Source organism: Microtus pennsylvanicus, chromosome 2 (genome assembly GCF_037038515.1).
Source record: "Microtus pennsylvanicus isolate mMicPen1 chromosome 2, mMicPen1.hap1, whole genome shotgun sequence".
Classification (NCBI taxonomy): Eukaryota; Metazoa; Chordata; class Mammalia; order Rodentia; family Cricetidae; genus Microtus; species Microtus pennsylvanicus.
This window is the reverse complement of record NC_134580.1, coordinates 144,859,589-144,885,235: the sequence shown is the minus strand read 5'-3', so window position 1 is coordinate 144,885,235 and position 25,647 is coordinate 144,859,589. Positions and strand designations below refer to the sequence as shown.

General features: G+C 45.1%; 1 protein-coding gene across 2 annotated transcripts in view; it reads right to left on the bottom strand.

Moving 5' to 3' along the window:
• Positions 1-1,004: 1,004 nt before the first annotated feature.
• Tshz2 (teashirt zinc finger homeobox 2) overlaps positions 1,005-25,647 on the bottom strand; it is a 448,707-nt gene continuing 424,064 nt past the window's right edge. For both annotated transcript variants that reach the window (XM_075963173.1, XM_075963170.1), the window contains exon 3: positions 1,005-8,918. In XM_075963173.1, the coding sequence (XP_075819288.1) occupies positions 8,917-8,918 (2 nt within the window). In that variant the 3' untranslated portion in view covers positions 1,005-8,916. The remainder of the gene's footprint in view (positions 8,919-25,647) is intronic.

The window sequence follows — 25,647 nt, the reverse complement described above, 5'->3', positions numbered from 1 at the left end:
TGAGACATTAATCTAGGAGATGGCCAGGATTTTACCTTCAACATAATTTCCTTTTGGAATCCCGCAACTCCAGGCTGGCTGGGCCACCTCTGTGCTTCCATCATCCCCATTCACGACCTGAAGTAGTGTCTCCTTCCTCTGCGACCTTCGCTTCCATCCCAGATGGCATATGACTGAGCCTAGATGCTAGCGTAGCTCCTGTGGACAGCCATTGCTTCTCACAGACCACTGCCAGTTTCATTTGTGAAAGTAGCCCTCAGACCCAGCAAGCACATAGTAGGTCCTTAAGGAAACAAACAACAACTCCCCCTTTACTTGTGCCAGATTGCTCACCCCAACATTGTGCCTCTGCTGCTCCCCTGCCTTGCTGTATTTAGCCTGTCCTGTCCTGTGACAGCCACACATGGAGCGCAGCAATGGAATTAGACTAACAGGTGGCCCTGTGACTGTCGTCATTTAACAAGCTCGGGCCCAAGGCGGGCAAGCTACTGAGAGCTGTGAGCCACCTGTGTGCAGATCACACCGCACTTCAGCTTGGCACTGGTGTCTGCTTGGTCAGCTTGTGGGATGCACGGTCCTAGTCTCCCGGGACATTAAAGGAAATGGAGGGGGGCACAGAGGGAAACTGAGTGTCCATCAGGGCTGTCCCTTATCTAAGGCAGGGAAAATTGGGCCATCCGCAGCATGGCAGACAGCAACCTGTGTCTCTGTTGAAATGTCCTTATTTATTACTGGGGTGTAAGCTGGTGGGATAGGAGAGCTTGCAGAGCCAGCCCAGAAGACAAGCAAGGGGTGTGGACATCTGAAAAAAGGAATCGGGGTGCAGGTATCTGAAAAAGGAACCGTGCTGGCAGATGCTAGAAGTGAGGCATTAGGAGTACAAGGAGAGGCCTACCAAGACTCTGCCTCCTCCCGCTTCCTTGAGGGAGGGCGCTTTACTACCCCCCTTGCCTTTCTCCTCTCTTGCCATCTTTAAAAACCACACGCAGGCAGAAATCAATCCATCAAATGTCATTACAGATTTATTAAAGCCTGATGTAGAAAGACATTTAGCAGTGCCATCTCCAGGAAGCGTAAAAAGAGCACTTCAATTCAGTCTTGTGCTTTGAAAATCTAAATATATTTTTATCATATAAATAATTCTTTTCATGTTCTAAGTGCATCTGTGTGTATGGGTTTTTATCCCCCCCTGTCTCTTCACTCTTTTAATTTCCATTTTTTTCTCCCCCAAATTGGCCAAAGTCTGAAATGACGGACACCTGCCAAACTAATGGTGTCGGGAAGTGCCTCTGCCGTCTAGCACCGCTACCAGTAGATTCCAGAACTGTGGTTCAGGGTCTGTTGCGTCACAATGAAGGAAGCCTCTGGCAAAATTCTCAGAGAGCAAACCCAGGTCCTTAGGTCCGCAAGGAAGACTCTCAGGGCAGATCACCGCGAGGTTTCAGGTGGGAATGGCTGTTTAAAATAACTGCTGAGCGAGGAGGAAAAAGGACTTTTCTGTTTTCCCTTTTGCTACAAACAGAAAGCGTTATCAAGTTTAAAAGTGTAAATAATTCACAGAGACAGCTTTTTGATGGGAACGAGGGGCTCCATACAACCTTGGCGAGTATGCTGTTGTGTTTTCCTAGTAGCTAAGAGTATTATCGGTTATTTAGGGCTTTAATTACATTCTCAAAGTAGAATGAGTTCTCTTAAAAAATAGCCCACTCTTTAGATGTAAAAAATAATGGCTTTTTTGATATAATTTAAGGGCTTTTTTCATTTCCACCATCAGGATTTATTCCTAGTGATAAAATTGTATCCAAACTGTCTCTTTCTGCAGGTAACTTCTGGGCAAGGGCAGCATAGGCAGGCACATGCTTGAAGTGGGTCCACGCCTACGTCATTTTTATCCCTCAAGGGGCTGATGGGGTAGCTGCTGTTGCTCTGATTTAGGTCCTAAGGGATTGTTTACAGTGAGGGTGGTGGTGACAGTTTGGTGGTGCCTAGGGACCAAAGAAAAGAGGCCCATCTTTTCTGAAATACTCATTCTTCCCCCTGGAAGATCATTTCCCAGCTGGACCATTTGCCTTTGGGTGGTGATGAGGTGGCAAAGACCTTTGGAACTTTGCAAACAGCGTTGGCCTTGAAAATGAGTTTCAGGATGTTGGGAAAACAAGGGAAGTATTTTCCAGATTCCTAGAGAAGCAGGCAAAGAGGCCTGTCTGTGATGAGTCTGTCTGGCCACACGGTGGTATAATCTTCCCAGTGGATCGCTTTTGCTTTTGTTATTTTCATCCCTCCCCTGTCTTCTTCATTGCAAGGACAATTTATAAGCCTCCTAAACAAGTGAAACATGGTTTTGATTAAAACAGCCTGTTGGCTCAATAATCTGTGTAATTTTAAAAACATCCTTAATGCCGCGGAGGAACACGATGATGTCAGGAATGGCCTGGGGCCCCATTACAACAGTAACGGGATAAATAAAGAGCAGAAGCACGGGGTCATAAAAACAAAATTAAGCTAATGTTTCAAATTTTGACAATTATGAATTCTTCCTCTAAAGAAGACATTAAAAATAATCTTTTTTTTTTTTTTGTTTCCTAGGCCCTGTTAGATAAAATGCAAAGAGGCTAGTTCTACATGGATGAGTTTGTGGTTTTCTCTTGGAGTAAAGCATGCCTTTAGAGGAAAACTCAGTCAAATCAGGGCATCGGTTCCTCCTTGGATCCAGCGACCGGATGGGGTTCATGCAGGCGGACGGCCGTGGTTCTTAGAATTTCTTAAGAAACACAGCCCTAATTCTTCCATAAGCTATCGGAAGTGAATGATCAGGGGGGAAATGACAAGCATATTGTTTTTTTTTTTTCTCCAATGCAAAACAATCCCGCACTGTGGGCCAGTCTGGTAGGAAACAGAATCAAGTAAATATAAGAAAATCTGCGTCCATACGCGGCGATCTAGTCAGTATATACAAATATGTACAGCACCGTGTTCCCGGCCATGCAGGCTGCCGCTCTCCCAGCAGAGCAGCCTGTTCGTTCCCCCTCCTTCTAGTGCGCCAACAATGCACACCCGGCATGCAGGAGAGAGTAGAGGCCGCGCACCGAGCATTCTACAGGTATGGCTGCAGTCATTTTCTCTGAAAACAATTTGTCTGCTTTCTGAATATAAAAATGTTTGTTTCTGTCCCGGAAGCAAACACTTCCCTCCAGAGCAAGGATAAATGTGGTTCCTGAAAATCCTTCTGAACCCCTCTGTCCCCACCCGGAGCCCAGTTACTTTTTTTTTTAAATTAAGATAGATTCAAAAATCTGGAATGGATGCAAGAGACCTTTCCCAGCTTGTCACAGAAGACTCCTGCAGAACCAGAACCAGTTGGCCGTCACAGGTCCACTTGGATATTCAAGGGGTTTGAAAGTTCGCGGTTCATCCTTCTGGGATCCAGCTCTTAGGAAGCGAGCCCAAGGGGATGAGACCTAAAAGTGTGTGGCAAACTGGGGTTTTATGACGAGGAAGAACCCTGAGCCAAAGGTCACGTTTCGGCACGTTTGTTACGTTTGCAGCGTGAAGAAGGAAGGCAAAGTCTTTCGGTCTCGACTCCGACTTCTGCGGGCTTTCTCTCCAGGCGGAACGGACCCACACTGTTTTGTTTCTTTGGCTTAGACCGGTGGAACTTTCTGTCCCTCAATATCTGCACACACCTTTATAACTCCGGAGTGTTCCAGAAGTCATTTTGAAAGTGAAAATAGGACCGGACCCAGCTCAATAGTTGAGACATAATCAGAGATTGTTCGTCCTATAAATATTAGCCTTTGCCTGGGGACAGACAGTCAGATGTAGGTTTCAGGTGCAAAATAATTCAGAGAGCATACTGAAATATATTTCCTGAAAGGCTTCAAGGGAGTGCTTAGATTTAGATTTTTTTTTTTAAAAGCAATGTATTTTTTTTTCAAACTTTTTTTTAACATCTCCTGGGGGCTCCAACCAAAAGTTATTACTTTTATTTCCAAAAGCTGTTTTAAGCAAATAAACACAGTTCAAGGGGCTGTATTTGATCTGTCTCCTTCAAACAGACGTTACTGTAGACGGCCCTCACGGCAGTGTATGGCTATTGTCACGTCATTTGTATGCTGAAGGGTGTCAAGCCAGGGTGTCACTTTTTGGAAGAGCTATTTTACTCCGAATATATTTTTCCAAGGGAAATGGACAGTCTTGTTGCAGAAATATCATTCCACCTGGTACTAGCATTTTAAGACAGGCCATTTCTAATCTATAAAACATTTCCACTATTGCATTGCCCCCCACCCCCCAAAAAAAGTTTTGGGTCGCCTTGTGCATGAATAACTTTTGGAGGCACTACTAGGCCTGTTAGCCAAGGGTTCATAACTATTGGAAGGAGATTTTAACTAGAGACCGGGAATTAGATATCTGCGTAGGCTTCTAACGCTGTCACAGGAAACCATAGGAGAGTTTACTCTGGATGGAGCGGTCAAATTCTAGCCGGGAAATTCTAAAGACGATGTGCGGTTTTTCCTGCCGTAGAGACGCAGCTCTCCATCCACAGGGCTGGAGATTCACATCTCTTCCTCCAGCTCAATCTTTGTCTAAAAGTATTTTATGGCTATTTGGAGAAAGTGCCACCCAGAGGGAAGGGAGAAAATGAAATTAGCATTTTTGCACCTCACAGAGGGAGCAAAAATAAACCAAAAGTTGAGTTTTGAAGTTTTTCTGTTGCTTTTGCCTCTTCAAAACAGACAGCACTGAATTTGCTTTAGAACTATGTGTGTATGTGCAGTTTATGGCCTTCAACATATTCCCTTGTTGTTATTTTATATTCATTTCCACACCGGCACTCCATTCGGGGACAGCGGATCCTGGGAACACGACACTTTATATGTTCTTAACGTGTGTGTGCAAGGACTTGCATGGATACGTATGTGTATCACGTGTGTGTCTCGTGAACTTGGAGGCCAGAACTTGAGTGGCCGTGAGGGTGCTGGGAACTGAACCCAGGTCCGTTGTAAGAGCAGCCAGTGCTCATAACCACTGAGCCATCTCTTTAGTCCTAATAGAAGCTGCTGCTGTCTTCCTCCCCCTCTTCTCTTCCCTTCCTTTTATAAAAACATTGAACACATTTAAAAATGATCCCCCCCCCCCCAAAAAAAAGAAAAGGCCTGAGCCTCGTCAGACAACCTGGCCAGTGGCAGATGATAAACAGAATCTGGGGACTTTGTATGATCTGTGTCTTCAGGTTGACCGAAAAGTTTTGGAAGATTCTTATCACTGTCCTATCCAGACGGTAGACATCAGTGAGCTTCAAGCATATGGATGCAGGTATGAACATCCACCATGAGCATGCACACGCACGCACACACTCATACACACACACACACACACACACACACACTCATATACGCTCACTCACCTCTTCCCAACACGGCCCTGTAATTCATGTTTTCTGTTGCAACAGAATTTGGGGGATTTTGCTCAGAACATTAGTTATGTAAGAGCCGAGCAACCAAGCAGGCATATTTTGGTGGTGAGTTTTTAGGGAAATCTATTTGTGTTCTCAACGAAATTCCTTGGGGGCTGTCTGGGCTATCCAATTTATTTTTATGGCTTTTAGGCCTTAACCTATTTGGAAGCTCCTTTTCTTCCCTGTCTGTTTTTCACAGGGAAAAATTCCTTATTGTGAAAATACTAGGATTCTGACCCTCAGTGGACACTGTCCTCAGATGTCCAAGCAGTGGCTGGTGAAACAGTCCTGTCTGAAACAGGAGGGCCGAGATGAAAGGTTCGTGGTGGTACTCCTACTTCCGGGATACACACGGTAGGAGCCTAACAAGATGGGTTGAGAGAACTTGCTGAATAAATTGCTTTTCCTGTTGGGCCTTGTGCTGTCAGAGCTTATGATGTCTATCTGCAGATTTGCTGAAATACATAAAATTTAAATATTTGCATATATATTTTTTTAATGGGCTCTTCGTGTTTCAGCCGGTTGGTGGCCTTAGCTGGAAGGAAGCATGGAGAAGGAAAGGGTACCTCTCATTGTCTCCGCTCCCATAGGGTGGCTGAAGAGTGGAGGTACTCAAAGGTAATTTGCATTATATTTGCATATCATTCCTCTTCCACTTCTGTGGTTCCAGCTTATCTGAGGGAGGAAGGAAGTGGTACGCAAGCAGATAAAAACATTCTCCTGGAGTTCAAGCTATTTCATTTTTTTTTTTCTCTCCAGGAAGAAGTTTCTAGAAGCTTCCCAGGCTTGCCAAATGAAGACAGGCCCGGTGTCTAGAAATACACCGAGCTGTGCACGGCATGGTGCCGGCTCAGACCTTGTTTTCTGCAGAGAACATTAACAGCTGTCTCTCAGCGGCGACGTTCACAGTTGCCAAGTGACAACTCAGGAGTCTAACCAAATTTATCAATATTTTTGTCTCTCGCCTCCCACCTCACCCCACCAGAGAAATTGCCCTAACAGAACCATATAGATTATATTCGAAACAGCGATTTATTCTTATTTTCTTCTTAGGAGTGAACCGGTTACCTAGGAGTTTGGAACTGGATTGTGTCCTCCCAGGTGGGTCACGAGCTCAGTGTTTGCTTTTGGTTGGTTCCAGAGGATCTGAATTATGTAGCTTTGCCTAATAACCCTGGGTTGGAGCAGGCGATTTTTATCAGCTTCACAGAGCCCCGTGCTAATGTATTATCCCCCCTCCCCCCTTTAATAGAATCTCCCGTTGAAGGACAGAGCTCAGCCGAGTCCACCCTTCCATCTTAACCCATCCGAAGACGGTTCTTTCCAGCTGAGTTCCGTTCATTTCTGGTTGAACAGGTTAAGCAGACAGACCTCTCTCTGTTCTCAATTCACTTTATGATCCTCCCATCATAAAAAATAATATCAGCACCTTGCTTTTCATGTCAGAACTACATCCGAGCCGCTGTTCCCTGTGCCCATGAGTAAATCCCATAAAAGCCGCCCCGTTGTACTGTTGTTATTTTTCCTTGTGGGTGATTGATTGATGGATGAGTGCTGACACTTCAATGAAGCTATTTCGCCTGCCATCTCAATCCGATGATGTGAGGGGTATATTTTCCGTCCATGCCTCATTACTTCAGAATGACATTCCTGGAACTTCATTTACTTTTCCCCTCCTTCCCCGAAGCACCATATTTTTCCCCATCTAGGTTATGCATGCCATAAAAAAAGCAATTTGCTATTATATGTGGCATAAGGGCAACACTTTCCTTAGGAGGTAAATAAGTTTTTTTTTCTTTTTTTTTTTCCTTCAAATTTTATTTTAAATCCCAGCGTCGAATTTAGGGATCATGTCAAAATTTCCAAGACATTTCCAACAGGCAGCCTTTATAATAAACGGTGAAAAGAATGTATTTGGCTTCATTTTGTCAGCCCCCCCTTTTCTTTTGGATAACCTTGGTAATTAAAACAAGAACACAAAATAGTCATTTGTTTCAGAATATTGTGCTGAGAATAGTTTAAATATTTCACCTATAGCCGAGTAGCAATTTACAATACAATCCAGACTTGGCTGTCCTATGAGAATAAAGAGACCATTGTTTAAATGAAATGATGAATTTATCTATTATAGATTACTCTCCATTGTACAGAAAATGCTCAGCTAGAATAACTGCATCTTCCCCTGCGCTTCCAAACTGTGTACTAGGTCTGTGAGACTTTAATATTAAAACATGCTCTTAGCTTTTCCAAGTTGACTTAGGACCTGATTTTAATCTGTGTAATACAGTATTCCCGTTAATAATAACGTGTAATTAAGACATCCGTTAAAAATCCATAACGTTAATTTAATGGAGAAAATCTAATACAGTTCTATTGGAATTTTTACGTTAAATTAACTTTAACGGGCTTTTAATGGATGTCTTAATTAGATCTCATTATTAACGGGAATATTCCACAAATTAAAATTGGGCCCTTAAAGTTTTAATGAAAAAAGTTGCAGGAACACGTTTAAAACGGACACCCTGTTTTCATGCATTCTGCTGGTTCAAAGGAGAAGCTGCATTTGAGAGGCAACAGGTCCGGCAAGGAGGGGTTGCCAGTGAAGGTGGCCACTTCACCTGGCACTCTCGGTGATGCATTGCCATCTTGCTTTCTCTGGGGTTCTAGTCTGCACCCCTCCCAGTTTGCAGGGCTCATCCTACAGTGGTGCATGCTGGGAGCTAAGCTTACAAAACCACTCAAGATAACCGTGGAGGACGCACTCCACAGGAAAAAGCCTTTGGCAGCAACACGGTTAAGCCTGTCTATTCCAACAACTTTCACAGAAGATGAACATGGTTGGGAGGTTTTCTTGGCTCAAACTCCGGTTTAACTTAATAACTCTTCTACTCTGCGGTGATTAATGGCTCCCCGGTGCAGGGGCAGGACTAGGGAATCCAGGTGCAACCTTAATTGTTACACTGAACAGAAACATTTCCTTTAGACAAACGTTCCCAGGGGGGTTATAAATAGGAAATGGACGTTACCATGAAAAGTAAACTCCCAAGAGCAGCCCACTTGGACATTAAACTATGAAGAGTGATGTGCCCCCTCCCTTTCCTGTTACAAACTGACAAAGTAAGTGCGTCAATGCTCCCAGTCATTATTTTTCCTCGGTGGCACTTTGTTTCTTCCTGACGGTGAAGAGGGCCTCAGAGATGCGACAGTCCCGTTGCAGTTTATCAATGAAAATCTAATATCGTCCATAAGGAGAGAAGTGGAAATCAATACTTCATTACCAAATTGTTAGTGAGGATGAAGAGAGATGGTTGGTGGGATTTTTTTTTCTTTTTCTGCAGTCTTCTTGGAGCCGGGTGTCAGGAGGAGGTCAGTGGTCCAATGTCAGAAACAAGGGTGCAACGAACGGAGAAGGGCTGGTGAGGGAGATCCAGGCAGGAAGATCCAGGCTAAGGCATTTGTCCTGCAGAGACGATCAGAACAGAGAAAACAGTGTTATTCCTAGAGCAGTGGCCACTATGGGCAGCTATCTTTCCCAGCTGGCTGTCTGCCCTCGTTTGCTTTCTATTGCTGTGATGAAGACCACGGGCCAAAAGCAACTTGGGGAGGAGAGGGTTTACCTGGCTTACACTTCCACATCACAGTCCATTCCTGAGGGAAGTCAGGACAGGAACTCAAGGCAGGTAACCTGGAGACAGGAGCTAAAGCAGAGGCTGTGGATGCTTACTGGCTTGCTCCTCATGGCTTTTTCAGCTTGCTTTATTTTATTTTTTTAAAGACTTATTTATTATATATACAATGTTCTGCACACCAGAAGAGGGCACCAGATCTCATTATAGATGTTTGTGAGCCACTATGTGGTTGCTGGGAATTGAACCCAGGACCTTTGGAAGGGCAGGCAGTGCTTTTAATCTTTGAGCCATCCCTCTAGGCCCAGTTTGCTTTTTTTTTTTTTAATGAAGCTCAGGACTATCTTTCATGTAACCACCTACAGTGAACTAAACTCTCCCACATCAATCATTAATCAAGAAAATGTCCCACAGATTTGCATACGGGCCAGTCTGATGGGATCATTTTCTCAATTCATGTTCCTTCTTCGCAGATGACCCTGGCTTGTGTCAAGCTGACAAAACCCAAAGAGCACAGCATCCTCGTTTCTACGAATGTTCTGAGTAGAGTCATAGTTAGTCAAGGTCAGAGTCCAAGGCAAATGATGGGACAGAAAAAACAGGGGCCAAATTAGGAATTTGTCTATTAAAATCTAGAACCAATCAAAACATATTTATATTTCCAATATTATACTGAATTGTTTTTAAACATTTACTTGTTTATTCATGGTGCATACACACGTATGTGAGTGTGTGTGTGTGCATGTGTGTGTCTATGAACACATAGGTGTCATGGCACACATGTGGACATCAGAGGACAACTTGGAATTAGTTCTTTCTTTTGACCATGTAAGTTCCAGGGTTCAAACTTAGGTTATCAGGCTTGGTACCTACTTAACTCTTTTACTAGCCTTCATCAAAAGATATTTATATATGGGAGAGACATACCCAGGCTCACAGAAAGTAATAATATGAATACTCATCATCGGACGAATGGCTAAATAGAATACTGTAATTAATGCAATGGAATACTATGCAGCCTTTAAAAGGAAGGGCAATTTGATCATTCTACAACCTAAGTGAACAATGACAAAATATGCTAGGTGAAAGGAGACAGTCATAAAAAGACAGACATTGTGCCTGATACATTTAATGGCCACAAAATTTCAGTTTTGCAAGATGACAAATTCTGGAGAGGATAGTTTTGGTTGTACAATAATGTGAGTAGATGCAACAACACCAAAGTATATGCCCGAAAATGGTCATAATAGTAAAATTTATATTATATTTATTTTACTGTAATTAAAAACATAGGGGCCTGGAGAGATGTGTAAATGGAGAGACGTGTAAATGGAGAGATGTGTAAATGGAGAGATGTGTAAATGGAGAGATGTGTAAATGGAGACTGTGTAAATGGAGACTGTGTAAATGGAGAGATGTGTAAATGGAGAGATGTGTAAACGGAGACTGTGTAAATGGAGAGATGTGTAAATGGAGAGATGTGTAAATGGAGAGACGTGTAAATGGAGAGATGTGTAAATGGAGAGACGTGTAAATGGAGACTGTGTAAATGGAGAGACGTGTAAATGGAGAGACGTGTAAATGGAGAGATGTGTAAATGGAGAGACGTGTAAATGGAGAGATGTGTAAATAGAGAGATGTGTAAATGGAGAGATGTGTAAATGGAGAGATGTGTAAATGGAGAGACGTGTAAATGGAGAGACGTGTAAATGGAGAGACGTGTAAATGGAGAGACGTGTAAATGGAGAGATGTGTAAATGGAGAGATGTGTAAACGGAGACTGTGTAAATGGAGAGATGTGTAAATGGAGAGATGTGTAAATGGAGAGACGTGTAAATGGAGAGATGTGTAAATGGAGAGACGTGTAAATGGAGACTGTGTAAATGGAGAGACGTGTAAATGGAGAGACGTGTAAATGGAGAGACGTGTAAATGGAGAGATGTGTAAACGGAGACTGTGTAAATGGAGAGACGTGTAAATGGAGAGACGTGTAAATGGAGAGATGTGTAAACGGAGACTGTGTAAATGGAGACGAGATGTGTAAATGGAGAGACGTGTAAATGGAGAGATGTGTAAACGGAGACTGTGTAAATGGAGAGATGTGTAAATGGAGAGATGTGTAAATGGAGAGACGTGTAAATGGAGAGATGTGTAAATGGAGAGACGTGTAAATGGAGACTGTGTAAATGGAGAGACGTGTAAATGGAGAGACGTGTAAATGGAGAGATGTGTAAATGGAGAGATGTGTAAACGGAGACTGTGTAAATGGAGAGATGTGTAAATGGAGACGAGATGTGTAAACGGAGAGATGTGTAAATGGAGACGAGATGTGTAAATGGAGCGATGTGTAAATGGAGAGATGTGTAAAAGGAGAGATGTGTAAACGGAGACTGTGTAAATGGAGAGATGTGTAAATGGAGACGAGATGTGTAAACGGAGAGATGTGTAAATGGAGAGACGTGTAAATGGAGACGAGATGTGTAAATGGAGAGATGTGTAAATGGAGACTGTGTTGGGCCCCATGTTGGGTGAATGTAAGTGGAGACTGTGAGTTCCTTTCCCGGCAGCCTAGACCCAAATAATCACACACAAATTATACTAACTACAGAACTGTTTGGCCAATAGCTTAGGTGTATTCCTAGCTAACTTGTACATCTTTTTAATTTTTTCAATTGATTTTATTGAGCTATACTTTTTCTCTGCTCTCCTCCCTACCCCTCCCCTCCCTGTCAACCCTCTTCCATGATCCCCATGCTCCCAATTTACTCAAGAGATCTTGTCTTTTTCTACTTCCCATGTAGATTAGATCCATGTACATCTCTCTTAGGGTCCTCATTATTGTCTAGGTTCTCTGGGATTGTGAAACTTTTATATCTTAAATTAACCCATTTTTATTAATCTGTGTATCACCACGAGTCTGTGGCCTACCAGTAAGGTTCTGGTGTCCTTCTCCTTTGGCAGCTACATGGCGTCTCCCTGACTCCATCTACTCTCTCTATATCTCTGTTCTGATTTCCTGCCTGGCTTTACTCTGCCCTGCCATAGGCCAAAGCAACTTCTTTATTAACCAATGGTAATAAGACATATTTATTGCATACAGAGGGGAATCCCACATCAGAAATGGCGCAGAGGTTAAGAGCACTGACTGCTTTTCAGGAGGTTCTGAGTTCAGTTCCCAGAAACCACATGATGGCTCACACCGATCTGTAATGAGATCTGGTGCCCTCTTCTGGCAGGCATGCATGCAGGCAGAACACTATGTACATAAGAAATAAATAAATCTTAAAAAAGAAAAACAAGCACATAATCTATTTTTCACCAATGAGAATTTCTGGAAAAATATAGCTTCTGTTCTCTCACCCAGAGAGAGCACTCATTCATAGCTGGCTCTATCTCTGCCCACGTTCGTCTTTTTTCACCTGTTTGCTGAGGTCCACATGGCCACTGGATTTGCCGAGTGCCTCTTGTTGAATTTTTCAGTGGAAAACATTGTTGGATTTGTGTCTGATGATGTACAGCGAGGCTGCAGTTTGCTAACCCGCTCTTATCGTCTTGAACATGGACTTAGTTTCCAGTTTTATTTAGTGGGACAAAACACCCGAATAACCATTGAATATCTAGAGCTTTTCAGTATGTTGGGGTGTTTTCATCAGCTTCACCTCTCACATCTAGTTTTTGAGTCGAAAGAAGTGAATGTTTTCGTGGTGAGAAAATGGTAAAAACGAACCGAAGGCCAGGCAGGATAGCTGGACTAGCAGGATAGATCGGCGCTGGGGGTGACTGAGTTTTGAGTTTGAAGCTTGCCTGGGCTATACACTGAGACTCTAAAAAACCTAACCCGAGTAAGCGGCTCAGCAAGAAAAGGTGCTTGCTTCTGAGCCTGACCAGCTGGGGCTTATACAAAGGGAGGGGGGAGCTAATTCTTCTAAAGTGTCCTCTGACTTCCATGTTCATTGCTGTTACGTGTGCAGTCCTCCCCCCAACACAAATCAATGTAGAAAATTCTAAAGCCGGAAGGGGAGAAAAAGAGGAAAACTAAGGAACAATCTTTTTTTTCCCTCTTGCTGTTACATTTCCTGTGAATAATCTATCAGTTTCCTCATGATAAGCGTGGTGGTACTTGTTGGATTTCTTACTTATCTTTTATGTTTTGAGTCAGGGGTTTTATTCCTTACTCTTATCCTGGAACTCGGTCTGTAGACCAGGCTGGGCCTGAACGCACAGAGATCGGCCTGCTTCTGCCTCCCGAGTGCTGGGATTAAAGACATGCGGCACCCACCCTGGCTTGTAGCAAAAGTTCTTAACCGCCACAAATCATTTATTTTTAAAATTGTGCATGCATGTGTGAGTGCATGTATGTATGTATGTACTGTGTGTGCACATGTGATGTGCATGTGGAGACGGAAGCCCCCTGCAAGCAGAATAATTTGACTGCCATAGCTGTTTCTCCCAGGCGGGTCCCAGGTGACAGGAAAGTAGTGGATGCTATTGCTACTGTCAAGGAATGATGCGAAGTGCTAAACACCTTGGCAATTTAGAGGCAGATCCACAGGACATCCGAGTGCAACTGCTTTCAAATTCCAGATATGAGGGCCTTGTATTACAGTCTAGATATGAAGCTGACCCCACAGGCAAAGTCCCTGGGAGTAGTTGAACCTGGTGGTGCTGTGTGATTGTGATCCAGGGATCTGAGAGACGGAGGCAAGAGGGTCAGGAGTTCCAGGCCAGTTGGAACGACTTGAGACCCTGCCTCAAAACCAACCAAAGAAAGATGAAGTTCTTCACATCCCAGCACGGAGAGTTGGTGTCTATGGAAGGTCAGTGTACTGAGGGTCAGCGGGCAGAAACTCCATCTTAAGTCATTTTGGGCCGATAGGTTGTGTTCCTCTTGCCCCGTTAACTTAGAAACTTAGAAGGAGGAAAAGGAAAAAGAGGAGGGAGGTACCACTTTGCATTTTTCTCTAGTGTCTCCCCTTGCGGGGGAGGGGAGGCTTTAAAATAAGATCCTGGAAGAAAATTAAAAGTAGAAAATTTAGGAAGGCCATAAAGAGTGTTTCTTTTTCTTTGCCTGCCGTGGATTACATAAACTGGGTTAAGGAAGAAAGAAACCAGAGAAAGTGACATTGCAGACTCTCAGTCTCTGTTGAAGCCCTAACTTTGCTGCTTCAAAAGCCTTTTTCTACCCCCTAATATGTTGTGCTACTGTGAGAAAAAAAAGGAAACAAATAAAAAATTTAATTACATATCTAAAAAGTCACAGGCTATGTTCATTAAGTAGAGTTTGGGAGGGAGAGCCAGGCAAAAAAGATAGATAGCATTATTTTCATATTCATTAAGAAGCCACCAACAGATGTTTAGAATTCTCTATACTTTAATTTGGTCATTGTGCTGGCTAGTTTTATGTCAACTTGGCAGAAGCTAGAGTCATCTGAAAGGAGGGAGCTTCAATTGAGAAGATGCCTCCATAAGATCCAGCTGTAGGGCGTTTTCTTAATTAGTGATTGATGTGGGTGGGCTGTGGGTGGGCTGTGGGTGGGCTGTGGGTGGGCTGTGGGTGGGCTGTGGGTGGGCTGTGGGTGGGCCCCGCCCCGGGCCCCGCCCCGCCCCCCACCCACTGTAGGTGGTGCCATCCCAAGTGGTGCCATCTCTGGGCTGGTGGTCCTAGGTTCTATAAGAAAGCAGGCTGAGCAAGCCATGAGGAGCAAGCCAGTAAGCAGTACCCCTCCAGGCCTCTGTATCCTGCCTCCAGGTTCCTGCCAGGCTTAAGTTCCTGTTCTGACTTCCTTCAGTGATGTGGAAGTGTAAGGCAAATAAACCTTTCCTGCCCAAGTTGCTTTGGCCATGGTGTTTCATCACAGCAATAGTGACTCTCATTAGGATAGTCATACTGCCTTTTTTTTTAGCCCTCTGCTGAATTGTTTGGGTCAGTGGCTCCTTTCCCCAGCTCTTGCTCCACCCTTCCTGTGGTCTTCTGGTCTTGTTGGAATGCTCCTGTCACACTGCAGCAAGGAGCACGTTATGATGACAGGAAGGGGATAGCCGGAGGCTGGAGTGTTAGGTCCCTGGTGCTGTGGAGGGTCCCCCTGGTACTGAAGAGAGTGCCCCACTGGGTGGTATGCTCTTCACAGCACACATATTTTGGGGAGCTCCATGCAGGTCTGGTTGCCTACCCTCAACACTGCGCAAATCTGAAGACTGTACAATCTACCTGAGATTGACAGGCTGTTGAGCAACACCCGTGGCCACTCCACACAGGTTCCCATGACACCTGCTTTCAAAGCATGTTCATGTACATACACACATTCTCTTCTGGAACAAACCAAAGCTGAGGGGTCTGGGAGGTCTGCCCCTGTGGTGAGCAGGGATAATGGACTCCTCTTGTAGGGCTCCTCGAAGGTATTTGGTTGAAAGTAGAAAACACAAGTGAAATAGTAATGTTGAAAATTAAAAAAAAAATCATTAAAAAAAAGAAACGATGACAAAGAGATGAAGTGAAAACGGAGACGGGGACTTTTAATGATGCCATCCTTGGAGAAACCCGCAGTTAATATTTTTCAAATTGATTTACAATTTGAAAATCCAAATTGGCTCCTTCTCATTGCTCGGTCTCAGCACCAGTGCCTCGTTTAATTTCTCCTAAGAGGAATCTCGCCGCGAAGAAACCCTTAAACTTTGGTGGACGAATTTCACTTCTTACGGAGAATAAAATAATTGCTTAAGTGCATGGAACACTCTGATGTGCAGACACAGATTCATGTGGCAGATCACGCTTCAAAACCTCTCTTATTTTATTGTGCTGAAGGCTGGCCTTGAACTTGAACTCCTCCACAGGGGTGTGTCCTCACATCCATACCCTACTGAATGCCCTGCTTCCTGAGAGACTTGGCCTCAAACTTGGTACCTGGAGTAGCCATGGATGACCTTGAAATGTAAGTCTCTCACTTCTAACTCCTGAGTTCTAGGATTACAGGCCCGTGGTACCATGCCACTTGATGCAGCGCTGGGGATGGAACCCAGGTGTTCATGTGTCTTAGACTAGCACTCTGAGTTACACACACACACACACACACACACACATACACACACACACACACATAAACACACACATACACACACATACACACATACACACACATACACACACATACACACACATACACACACACATACACACACATACATACACACATACACACATACACACATACACACACATACACACATACACACACATACACACATATACACACATACACACACATACACACACATACACACACACATACACACACATACACACACATACACACACATACACACACATACACACACACATACACATACACACACATACACACATACACACACATACACACACATACACACATACACACACATACACACATACACACACATACACACATACACACACATACACACACATACACACATACACACACATACACACATACACACACATACACACATACACACACATACACACATACACACACATACCCACACACATACACACACACACATACACACACATACACACACATACACACATACACACACATACACACACATACACACACATACACACACACATACACACACACATACACACACATACACACACATACACACACATACACACACACATACACACATATACACACATACCCACACACATACACACACACATACACACACACACACATACACACACACATACACACACATACACACATACACACACATACACACATACATACATACACACACACATACACACACACATACACACACATACACACACATACACACACATACACACACACATACACACACACATACACACACATACACACACATACACACACATACACACACACACACACACACACACACACACACACACACACACACACCTGCCATGTCTTTTTGCTAATTCTTTTCTTCCACTTAGTTTTTTTTTTTCCTCTATCATTGAAAGCAGAGACTGAGATGAACTGCTTCTGGAAAGGGAAGTCTCTTTATTCCTCTCTGTCTCTGTCTCTGTCTCTCTCTCACACACACAAACACAACACAGGCTGAGTTTCTTTGTGGTGTTTGGAGGAACTGTGATGTTTTCTTTCCTCAAACATCAAAGGGTCGAGCCAGTTAAAACCACTTAGCTTATCAGCAGTGGGTTGTGCTGGCCATCCAGACCCACCAGCGTGGTGTGATTTGTGTGATTTTACTGATCGTGACAAGATCGGATGTCAACCCAGCCTTGCCTTCCAGAGGTCTCTGAAGTGACTTAACCAAGGTGGCATGACCATAAGTAAAATGGATTATTCTAATATTCAATATTCAAGTCTGAGCAGTGGTGGCGCACATCTTTAATCCGAGCATTCGGGAGGCAGAGGCAGGCAAATCTCTGTGAGTTTGAGGCCAGCCTAGACTACAGAGTGAGTTCCAGGACAGGCTCTAAAGCTACACAGAGAAACCCTGTCTTGAGCCATTCTCCCCAAGAAAAAAAAAAACACGATAAAAAACTCTTTATAAAATAAATTCAACATAAATATATGTTTTCTTGATTTCAAAGCCTTTACTCTCAGGCCCAGGCCCAACTGTCCCTGACTTCAGTGGGATCTGCACCCGGAGACCAGAGCTGCTTCATCAAGGGTGGTTTCATCCCACCCTTGAGGAGGGACACAAAGTACTGTTATTTATCTGGATAATTTTCTCCTTGGAATGTGGAACTATAATGAAATGCTAGCTGTTAATAACCACACTGGAAGACCTCCACATTTGAACTTCTTTTAAAGCTTGGTTTGTAAATCTCACAGGTGTGTCAAATGCATGATAGAGTCAGGCGGTGGTAGCGCACGCCAGTAATCCCAGCACTCGGGAGGCAGAGGCAGGCGGATCTCTGTGAGTTCGAGGCCAGCCTGGTCTACAAGAGCCAGTTCCAGGACAGGCTCCAAAACTACAGAGAAACCCTGTCTCAAAAAATAATAATAAAAAAAGCATGTTGACTCATCAAGACCCGACCCAGAACAACTGCCCACCATTGGAAGTGGGAGACTTTTCTGTGGAATTTTCTGCTCAGCACCGGAGCAAACATCTTCCACAGGCCCTCTGTCTCCTATCACTGGCCCCAGCTGACTGCACAGTGGGCACCCAGGAAGTACTGCTTAGAACATGCTCCCGGATGGCCTGCTGCTTGCGGCCCTTGGTAGCTTTCTGTAGCTCTCACCAAACTCCTGACCAAAGAGCTTAACAGAAGAAGGGTTTCTTCTGCTCATTGTCCCAAAGGTTTCAATCCCCGTGGCAGAGAAGACGTCAAGAGAAAGGGGGATACAGGAAGGGCATCAGGTGTGGTCCTCTGAAGGCGTAAGTCACAAACAATGCCACACCAGTTTGGAATTATCATTAATAGAATGGTTATTTGTTTAAAGGGGAAAAAACTTACAGATCACCGTCCCAGACAACAGCCCTCTGCACAATCAGGAAGAAGTCTAGTCTCCGGAACCGGAGCAGGAAGCTCTGGAGACTTTCTCCCTCCGATGATCTTCCACCACTTCCCCATCCCCATTCTGAACCCATTTAGGGGCGCATTCTTTGATTAGGCCTCAGAGTCTCAGCGTCACGGACACACCCAGAGGTGGGCCTAATTACTCCCAGGGCGCTTCCTACTTCAGACCAGTGAGGATTAGGGTCTCTCTGAGCTACGCCAAATGGGTTACAACCCTCTGCCTCTCCATGTGCGGGACGGCGGCTGAAACCATCGGGACAGGGTAACACTCCTGGGACAGCAGGAGAAACGGCAGGAGAGGCGACACAGGGCCTTGTGAGGGCGGGAACAACACTGTCACCAAATGCCATCGGTGTCCTTACTCTGGGTCAGTTTGGAAGATCTCAGTGGCAGCTGCAGATCTCTTCCTTTGCACTCAGCCCTTATCCTGGGGTTGCCCAGGCCAGAATGAAAGGGCTGCTGTGAAGCCTTGCCCAGCGCCATCTTCCTGACAGCGGATGATGGGATTATGGAGTCTTAACTGCTGAATGCTTATCCCTAATTATAATCAAAGGTACGTCAATCTAAATAAGAATGATAAGGTGGAGCCAGCCCCTGCTATCCACTCCCCTCCAGTCCCCCATGAGCTTTTTAACGTGAATCTGTTCTCAGTAGGATGCTTTGACAAAGCTTGGGTTGAATAATTATACAAAAGAAATGGAGCTCAGTGATAAGTAACACTTTTTTTTTTGCAGGAAAGAATGGTTAACGCTATTATTATTATTAAAGATGCAAAGAAATAGTTTCTTTTTTGCTTTAAATATTTGGTTCTACTCTATTGGGTGCCCATCTTTGGCCTGAGGTATGACTACTGTTGTTTTAGTTTTTATGCGTGAGTGCGTGTGTGTGTGTATGTGTATGTGTGTGTGTATGTGTGTGTATGCGTATGCGTATGTGTGTGTGTATGCGTATGTGTGTGTATGCGTATGTGTGTGTATGTGCGTGTGTATGCGTATGTGTGTGTGTATGTGTGTGTGTATGTGTGTGTATGTGTGTGTATGCGTATGTGTGTGTGTATGCGTATGTGTGTGTATGTGTATGTGTGTGTGTATGTGTGTGTATGCGTATGTGTGTGTGTATGTGTGTGTGTGCGTATGTGTGTGTATGTGTATGTGTGTGTATGTGTGTGTGTATGTGTGTGTATGCGTATGTGTGTGTGTATGCATGTGTGTGTGTATGTGTGTGTGTATATGTGTGTGTGTGCGTATGTGTGTGTGCGTATGTGTGTGTGTGTATGTGTGTGTGTGTGTGTGCACGCACACATGAACCACAGCATGTGTGAAGGTCCCAGGACAGTTTTCAGAGTCTGTTGTCTTCCACCCTAAGTGTTCAGGTTGACAGCGAGCTCTGAGCCACCTCACTGCCTCCTCTTTAGTGTTTATAACCCCCACAGGAAACTTGCATGAACTGTTTTTCCTGTATTTTCTGCAGAGGTGGGGATCAAACTCAAGACTCTGTGCATGTGAGGCAAGCGCCCTGAGCACCCCCACTCTTGCCGGCTCAGTCTGCTTGTTAATGGGGCGACTGTGCCCTTTACTAACTTTTCCACTCTGGGAAAAGATGTTTCTCTCTTCTGATGGCTTCTACTCTCACCAGATCAGGGACATTACATCACCTTCCACACACATCACCCGGCGGCTGCCGTAAGTATCCCCTAGAATGTGGTTCCTGGATCTGGAGAGATGGCTTAGTGGATAAGAACACTGGTTGCTTTTCCAGAGGACCTGAGTTCAGTTTCCAGCTCGTACCTGGTGGCTAACAGACATCTGTAACTCCAGTTCTGGTGGTTCTGATGCCCTCTGCTGGCCTCTGTGGGCACTGCATGCACATGGCATATAGGCTTACATGCAGGCAAAACACCCATCCATACACATAAATATTAGAATGAAAAAATTCAGATTCCCTTAATGATTTCACTTTTTTGTGGTTGCATTATGTAGCATATAATAAAGTGCTTTGGAAATGCTTTGGAGTGAGATGTAGACTACATTTAAAAACATATGCATGAAATCCATTCATACTTGAGAAAGAAGTCATCAAGCCTCAGAAGATGGATTGTTCTTTCTTTCTGGAAGTTTAAAAATGAAAGCGGCAGAGAGGCCCTTCGGCCCCTGCACTCCTCAGGGTGAATAGAAATCAGTTGTCTACTCAAATGGGAAGCCAAGAAAAGTTTTCTTCCTTTTAGACATGGAAAAGCAGCCTTTCCTAAGAGTCGATGTTAAGCGAGAGATTGCAGTCCCAGCAGCTGCCATTTCAGTAAGTGCCGGGTACGGGCTCTGCACTTGGCAAGTCCAGCCGAGGGCAGCATCTTCTCCCTCTTTCAGAGGAGCAAACAGAAGCCCAATCTGGGAAGGGTGGGATGAAGGGTGCAGGAGCAGCTGGTGGGGCTGGGTGTTTCTGCCCTCGAGGCTTCTCTCAGTTTCCTAGTGCTCTTGCTGGAGCGGAGGAGAACAGCCTGCAGGTGCGTTGTTCAGGAAGACTGTATAATGAAGAATGATAAGGATTGAAGGACTGTCCAGCGACTGTCATCTTTTCAGAAGCTAAATTAAAAGGGAACAGTTACCAGGGCGTCATCCTGAGAGCGGAAAGTACAGTGTCCCTGGCGGCTTTGATGTTAATTATAATTTCGTGTCCTGTGTCTGCAGATCTCATGTGGACGTTGCTGCTAGATGGTTGCTCTTGGTGCTTGGCCATGGACGAGGGAAAGCGAGTGATTTGCCTGTACCCGTTCTTAGAGAACCACAGGCCTAGGCTCCCAAACAGCCCTTATACTGTTTGAAAGAGGTCTACACGCTGGCAAACATCACCATAAACAACCCGGACAGCTTCAAGTCGGCCGCCAACGACATGATTTACTGTGGCGCCCATCTTCTCTACGTGGGGCATGGAGCCAAATGTTATTTATTTCAAGTGACTTCTGGCCAAATGAGGTTCACAGTGGAGACACCGCCGGGGGACTTCATCGGAGCTGGAACTGGGAGCTGTTGGCTCTTAGGAAACACTGTCTGCTTTCGGAGCATGGAAAATAGTCATGGGGAGATTTTTTTCTTTACCACTGGGATTGTGGCTCTAAAGCCTCTGTGGCAGTTGTCTATGCTGGCAAAAAAGGCTGGCGTGGTGGGCCACAGAAGTAGGCAGTTCAGGTGAAGCTTGTCTTTCAGGATGACCCCATGTTTGGGTGCTCACGCCATTCATTCCTTCTGTTTTATTCTTTTTCCCTTTCCCTTTTCCTTCCTTCCTTCCTTCCTTCCTTCCTTCCTTCCTTCCTTCCTTCCTTCTCTCCTTCCTTCCCTCCCTCCCTCTCTCCTTCCTTCCTTCCTTCCTTCCTTCCTTCTCTCCTTCCTTCCTTCTCTCCTTCCTTCCCTCCCTCTCCCCTTCCTTCCTTCCTTCCTTCCTTCCTTCCTTCCTTCCTTCCTTCCTTCCTTCCTTCTTTGAGTCTAGTCTTGTTCTTGCTTGGTAGCCAAGGTAGATCTAGTGCTCTGGAATGGGATTTCAGGTATATGCCATCAAAAAATAAAAACTTATTTTTAAAATTTATGTATATGTGTGTGTATGCCTTGTGTGTTCAGGGGTCTGAGGCTGGCAGAAGAGGACAGCGGGAGTCCCCAGAGCTCACACTGGTGGTGTGGGTCCTGGCGACCTGGAAAAGTGGCAAGCGGTTCCACACTGTGAGATTTTTATTTAATTCTTATACTGATCCCTGAAGGAAGCTCTCCTGACCTGTGTTTAGAGAGCTTTGAGACTGGGAAATAGAGATTTAGGGGGCAGGATGACGTCATGTGCCAGGTAGCGGCGAAGCTAGGGCATGCACGATGTTGTGCTGCCCTGTCCTTGAGGCACATCTCTGTCACCGTGGCAACAGCCACAGTTCCAAACTGGATGGTTCTCAGTGACAGCCAGATGTTACAAACGAGCCACGTGAGTTACTGTTTCCTTTTTACATGGGAGGACCCAGAGGCTATCGGTGTACTTTCCCAGGGACCCTGAGATGAAATCAAGACTTGTCCTGAGTCTTAGATCAGTTGGTAGCAGTTCCTGAAGATTGCTCCCAGGAGCCAGCTCCCTTAAGATGATAACCAAACCAAACCAAAACAACGAAACAAAAACAAGGCTGGGCATGGTTGCATGACTTCAATACCAGCATTCAGGAGACAGAGGCAGAGGCAGAGGCAGAGGCAGAGGCAGATGGATCTCTGAGTCCCAGGCCAGTCTGGTCTTTACAACGAGGTCCAGGCTAACCAGGGCTACATGGTGAAATCCTGTCTTAAAAAAAAAACAACAACAAAGCAACAACAACAACAACAACAACAACAACAACAACAAAACCGCACAGTTATTTCTGAGTCCAGGAGGTGGTTCAGAAAGTAAAGGCTCCTGATAACAAGTCTGCTGACCTGAGCTCAATGCCCTGGACTCACAGGGTAGCAGGAGAGAAACAATCCCTGCAAAGTTGTCCTTTGACCCCATGCACATGCACCACGGCTCACAAGAACCGCCCTCCCCCAAATAAATAAATGACACAAATTCACCTATTTGTGTTTGAAGCGTAACAACCCATAGTCCACCCTCAGAGCATCTTTCCTTATTTCAGATTTCAGACGGACTCCCCTGAATTCCTCTCTCCGCCTTCACTTGTTAATAATATATCTTGTAAACAGTAGATTGCTGTCTTCAAACATGGCCCATTCCTCTGCCTGTATAGAATTACAGAAACCAAAGTGAATGGTTTCTGCCACCCCCACCCTGACCTTCCCGCCATTACATAGATGCTGAAACCGAGGCACAGACATCTTGGGCATTGGATGGCATTCATAATTGTAATTAGACACACCTGTTAGTTATCGCCTCAATTCTCCATTGCTGGGAGTCTACGTGTTTAACCAGTTAAGAAGTTTTGTTTTGTTTTTAAATGTGTATTTGTTTTTAAATGGGTATTTTGTCTGCATGTATATGTGTGCACCATTGTGTGGGTGATGCCCTTGGAGGCCAGAAGATGGCGTCAGATCTCCTGAAACTAGAGCTACAGAGGTTGTGGTTAATTTTGACAATATAGACAAGAAAAGCAAGACTCAGAGATGGTGCAATAGCAACGAGGCCAAAAGCTCACAGGCGACAGGTGATCGGACTGTGGCTTTCACGGACTCCCATTTCCATCCTGGTCCCACTCCACAGAGTCACCACCCTGAAGCCCACTCCAGGAGGTTTTGGTGGCCTCACGCATGCCTGAGGCGCTGGGACTTTTTGTTCCATGGGAGACTAACATTGCTTTAGTGTTTGAGAGCTTAACGGGGTAATCTCTTTCATTTAATCAGTTGATCCTCAGCATTCCCTCCTTTCCGTCCTCCCCTTCCTCCTCATCCCCGTCTCCTTGACACACTGTCACTGTGTAGCTCAGGATGGCCAGGACCTTGCTATGCAGCCCCACACAGCCGGCCAGGCTCAGACTCATCACAACCATGCCGTAGCCGCTCCAGTGCTGAGTCTGGCTACTCTTATTTATTTTATTTTACAGAGACACAAGACAAATAACTTGTAAAATTATATTACATATTTCCTTGATTTCTTTCCTTCTCTGCCCATTCCTAAGTCTGCGTTTCTATATAAACTAAATTCGTTTATAGCACACATACACAAACAAACACGCCCAAGCAAAATGGAAAGCACACACCATTGTTTACAAAGACAGCCAACCTCACATATAAGCCCCAGTCCACAGGGTCTTCAAATCCTGGCTTCTGTTGACCAAGTGTTACCAAGGTTGCCCAGAAATGACCCCATGCCAGGCACTGTGGGAAGCATACAGAGCTTCCCATAGCAGGACTGATTGAGAATGGTCAGTGGTGCCATTTTCCAGAAATTTCCACTAGCTCCTGGGAGCGCGAAGTGACTGGTGCCACCATGGCTCTCCGAGGTGGAATCTAGATCCCAAAGTGTGCGACCACCCGGCCCGCCCACCAGGACCGCAGGCCTACACTGCCCCCTAGAGGGCGCTTCAGGCTAACAGCTTGTTTTCCCCGATATAGGCTCTCTACCTCCCTCCCCCCATCATCTCTGGAACAGCTGTGATACTTACTCTAAGCACCACACAGAACTTACTAGAAACCTTTTCAGCACTTCCAAGCAGAGCTGTGTGTGACACAACAGGAAAGAAAATAAAGGAAGGCTGGCATGGGGACGCACAGCCTCAAGCTGCCCCTCCTGAGGTGGGAACAGTAGCTGGGCAGCGGTCCTAGGAAGCAGCCAGGGACTGGGAAGAAATGACAAGGTTTTATTGACAAAGCAATGCCAACAGCTTAACTGTGTCCCCATGCACCCCCAGGACCCCAGCGTGGGTCTATTTGGAGGCAGCCTTTAAAGGAATAGTTAAAGAGAAGAGCAAATGTGAATTCATCAAGTGTGTGCACACAGAGATGACCCTGTGAACTCTCTGAGTGTGTGAACACATGGGGATGACCTTGTGGATTCTCCAAGTGTGTGCACACATGGGGATGACCTTGTGGATTCTCCAAGTGTGTGCACACATGGGGATGACCTTGTGGATTCTCCAAGTGTGTGCACACATGGGGATGACCTTGTGGATTCTCCAAGTGTGTGCACACACGGGATAACTCTGTGGACTCTTCAAGTGTGTGCACACTCGTGAATAACCTCGTGGACTCTCCGAGTGTGTGCACACAGAGATGACCCTGTGGACTCTCTGAGTGTGTGCACACATGGGGATGACCTTGTGGATTCTCCAAGTGTGTGCACACACAGATAACTCTGTGGACTCTTCAAGTGTGTGCACACTCATGAGAACCTCGTGGACTCTCCGAGTGTGTGCACACATGGGGGTGACCCTGTGGACTCTCCGAGACATCTCTCCAGTTGTACATGTTTTGCCTCTTCTTTTACCATTGAACATTAAACAAGTACTGGGAAGCATTCGCTTCATGACCGCGTCTGCTTTGACATATGACATAGCGGATAAGAAGTTAGAGGGTTCTCTCTTGAGTTCT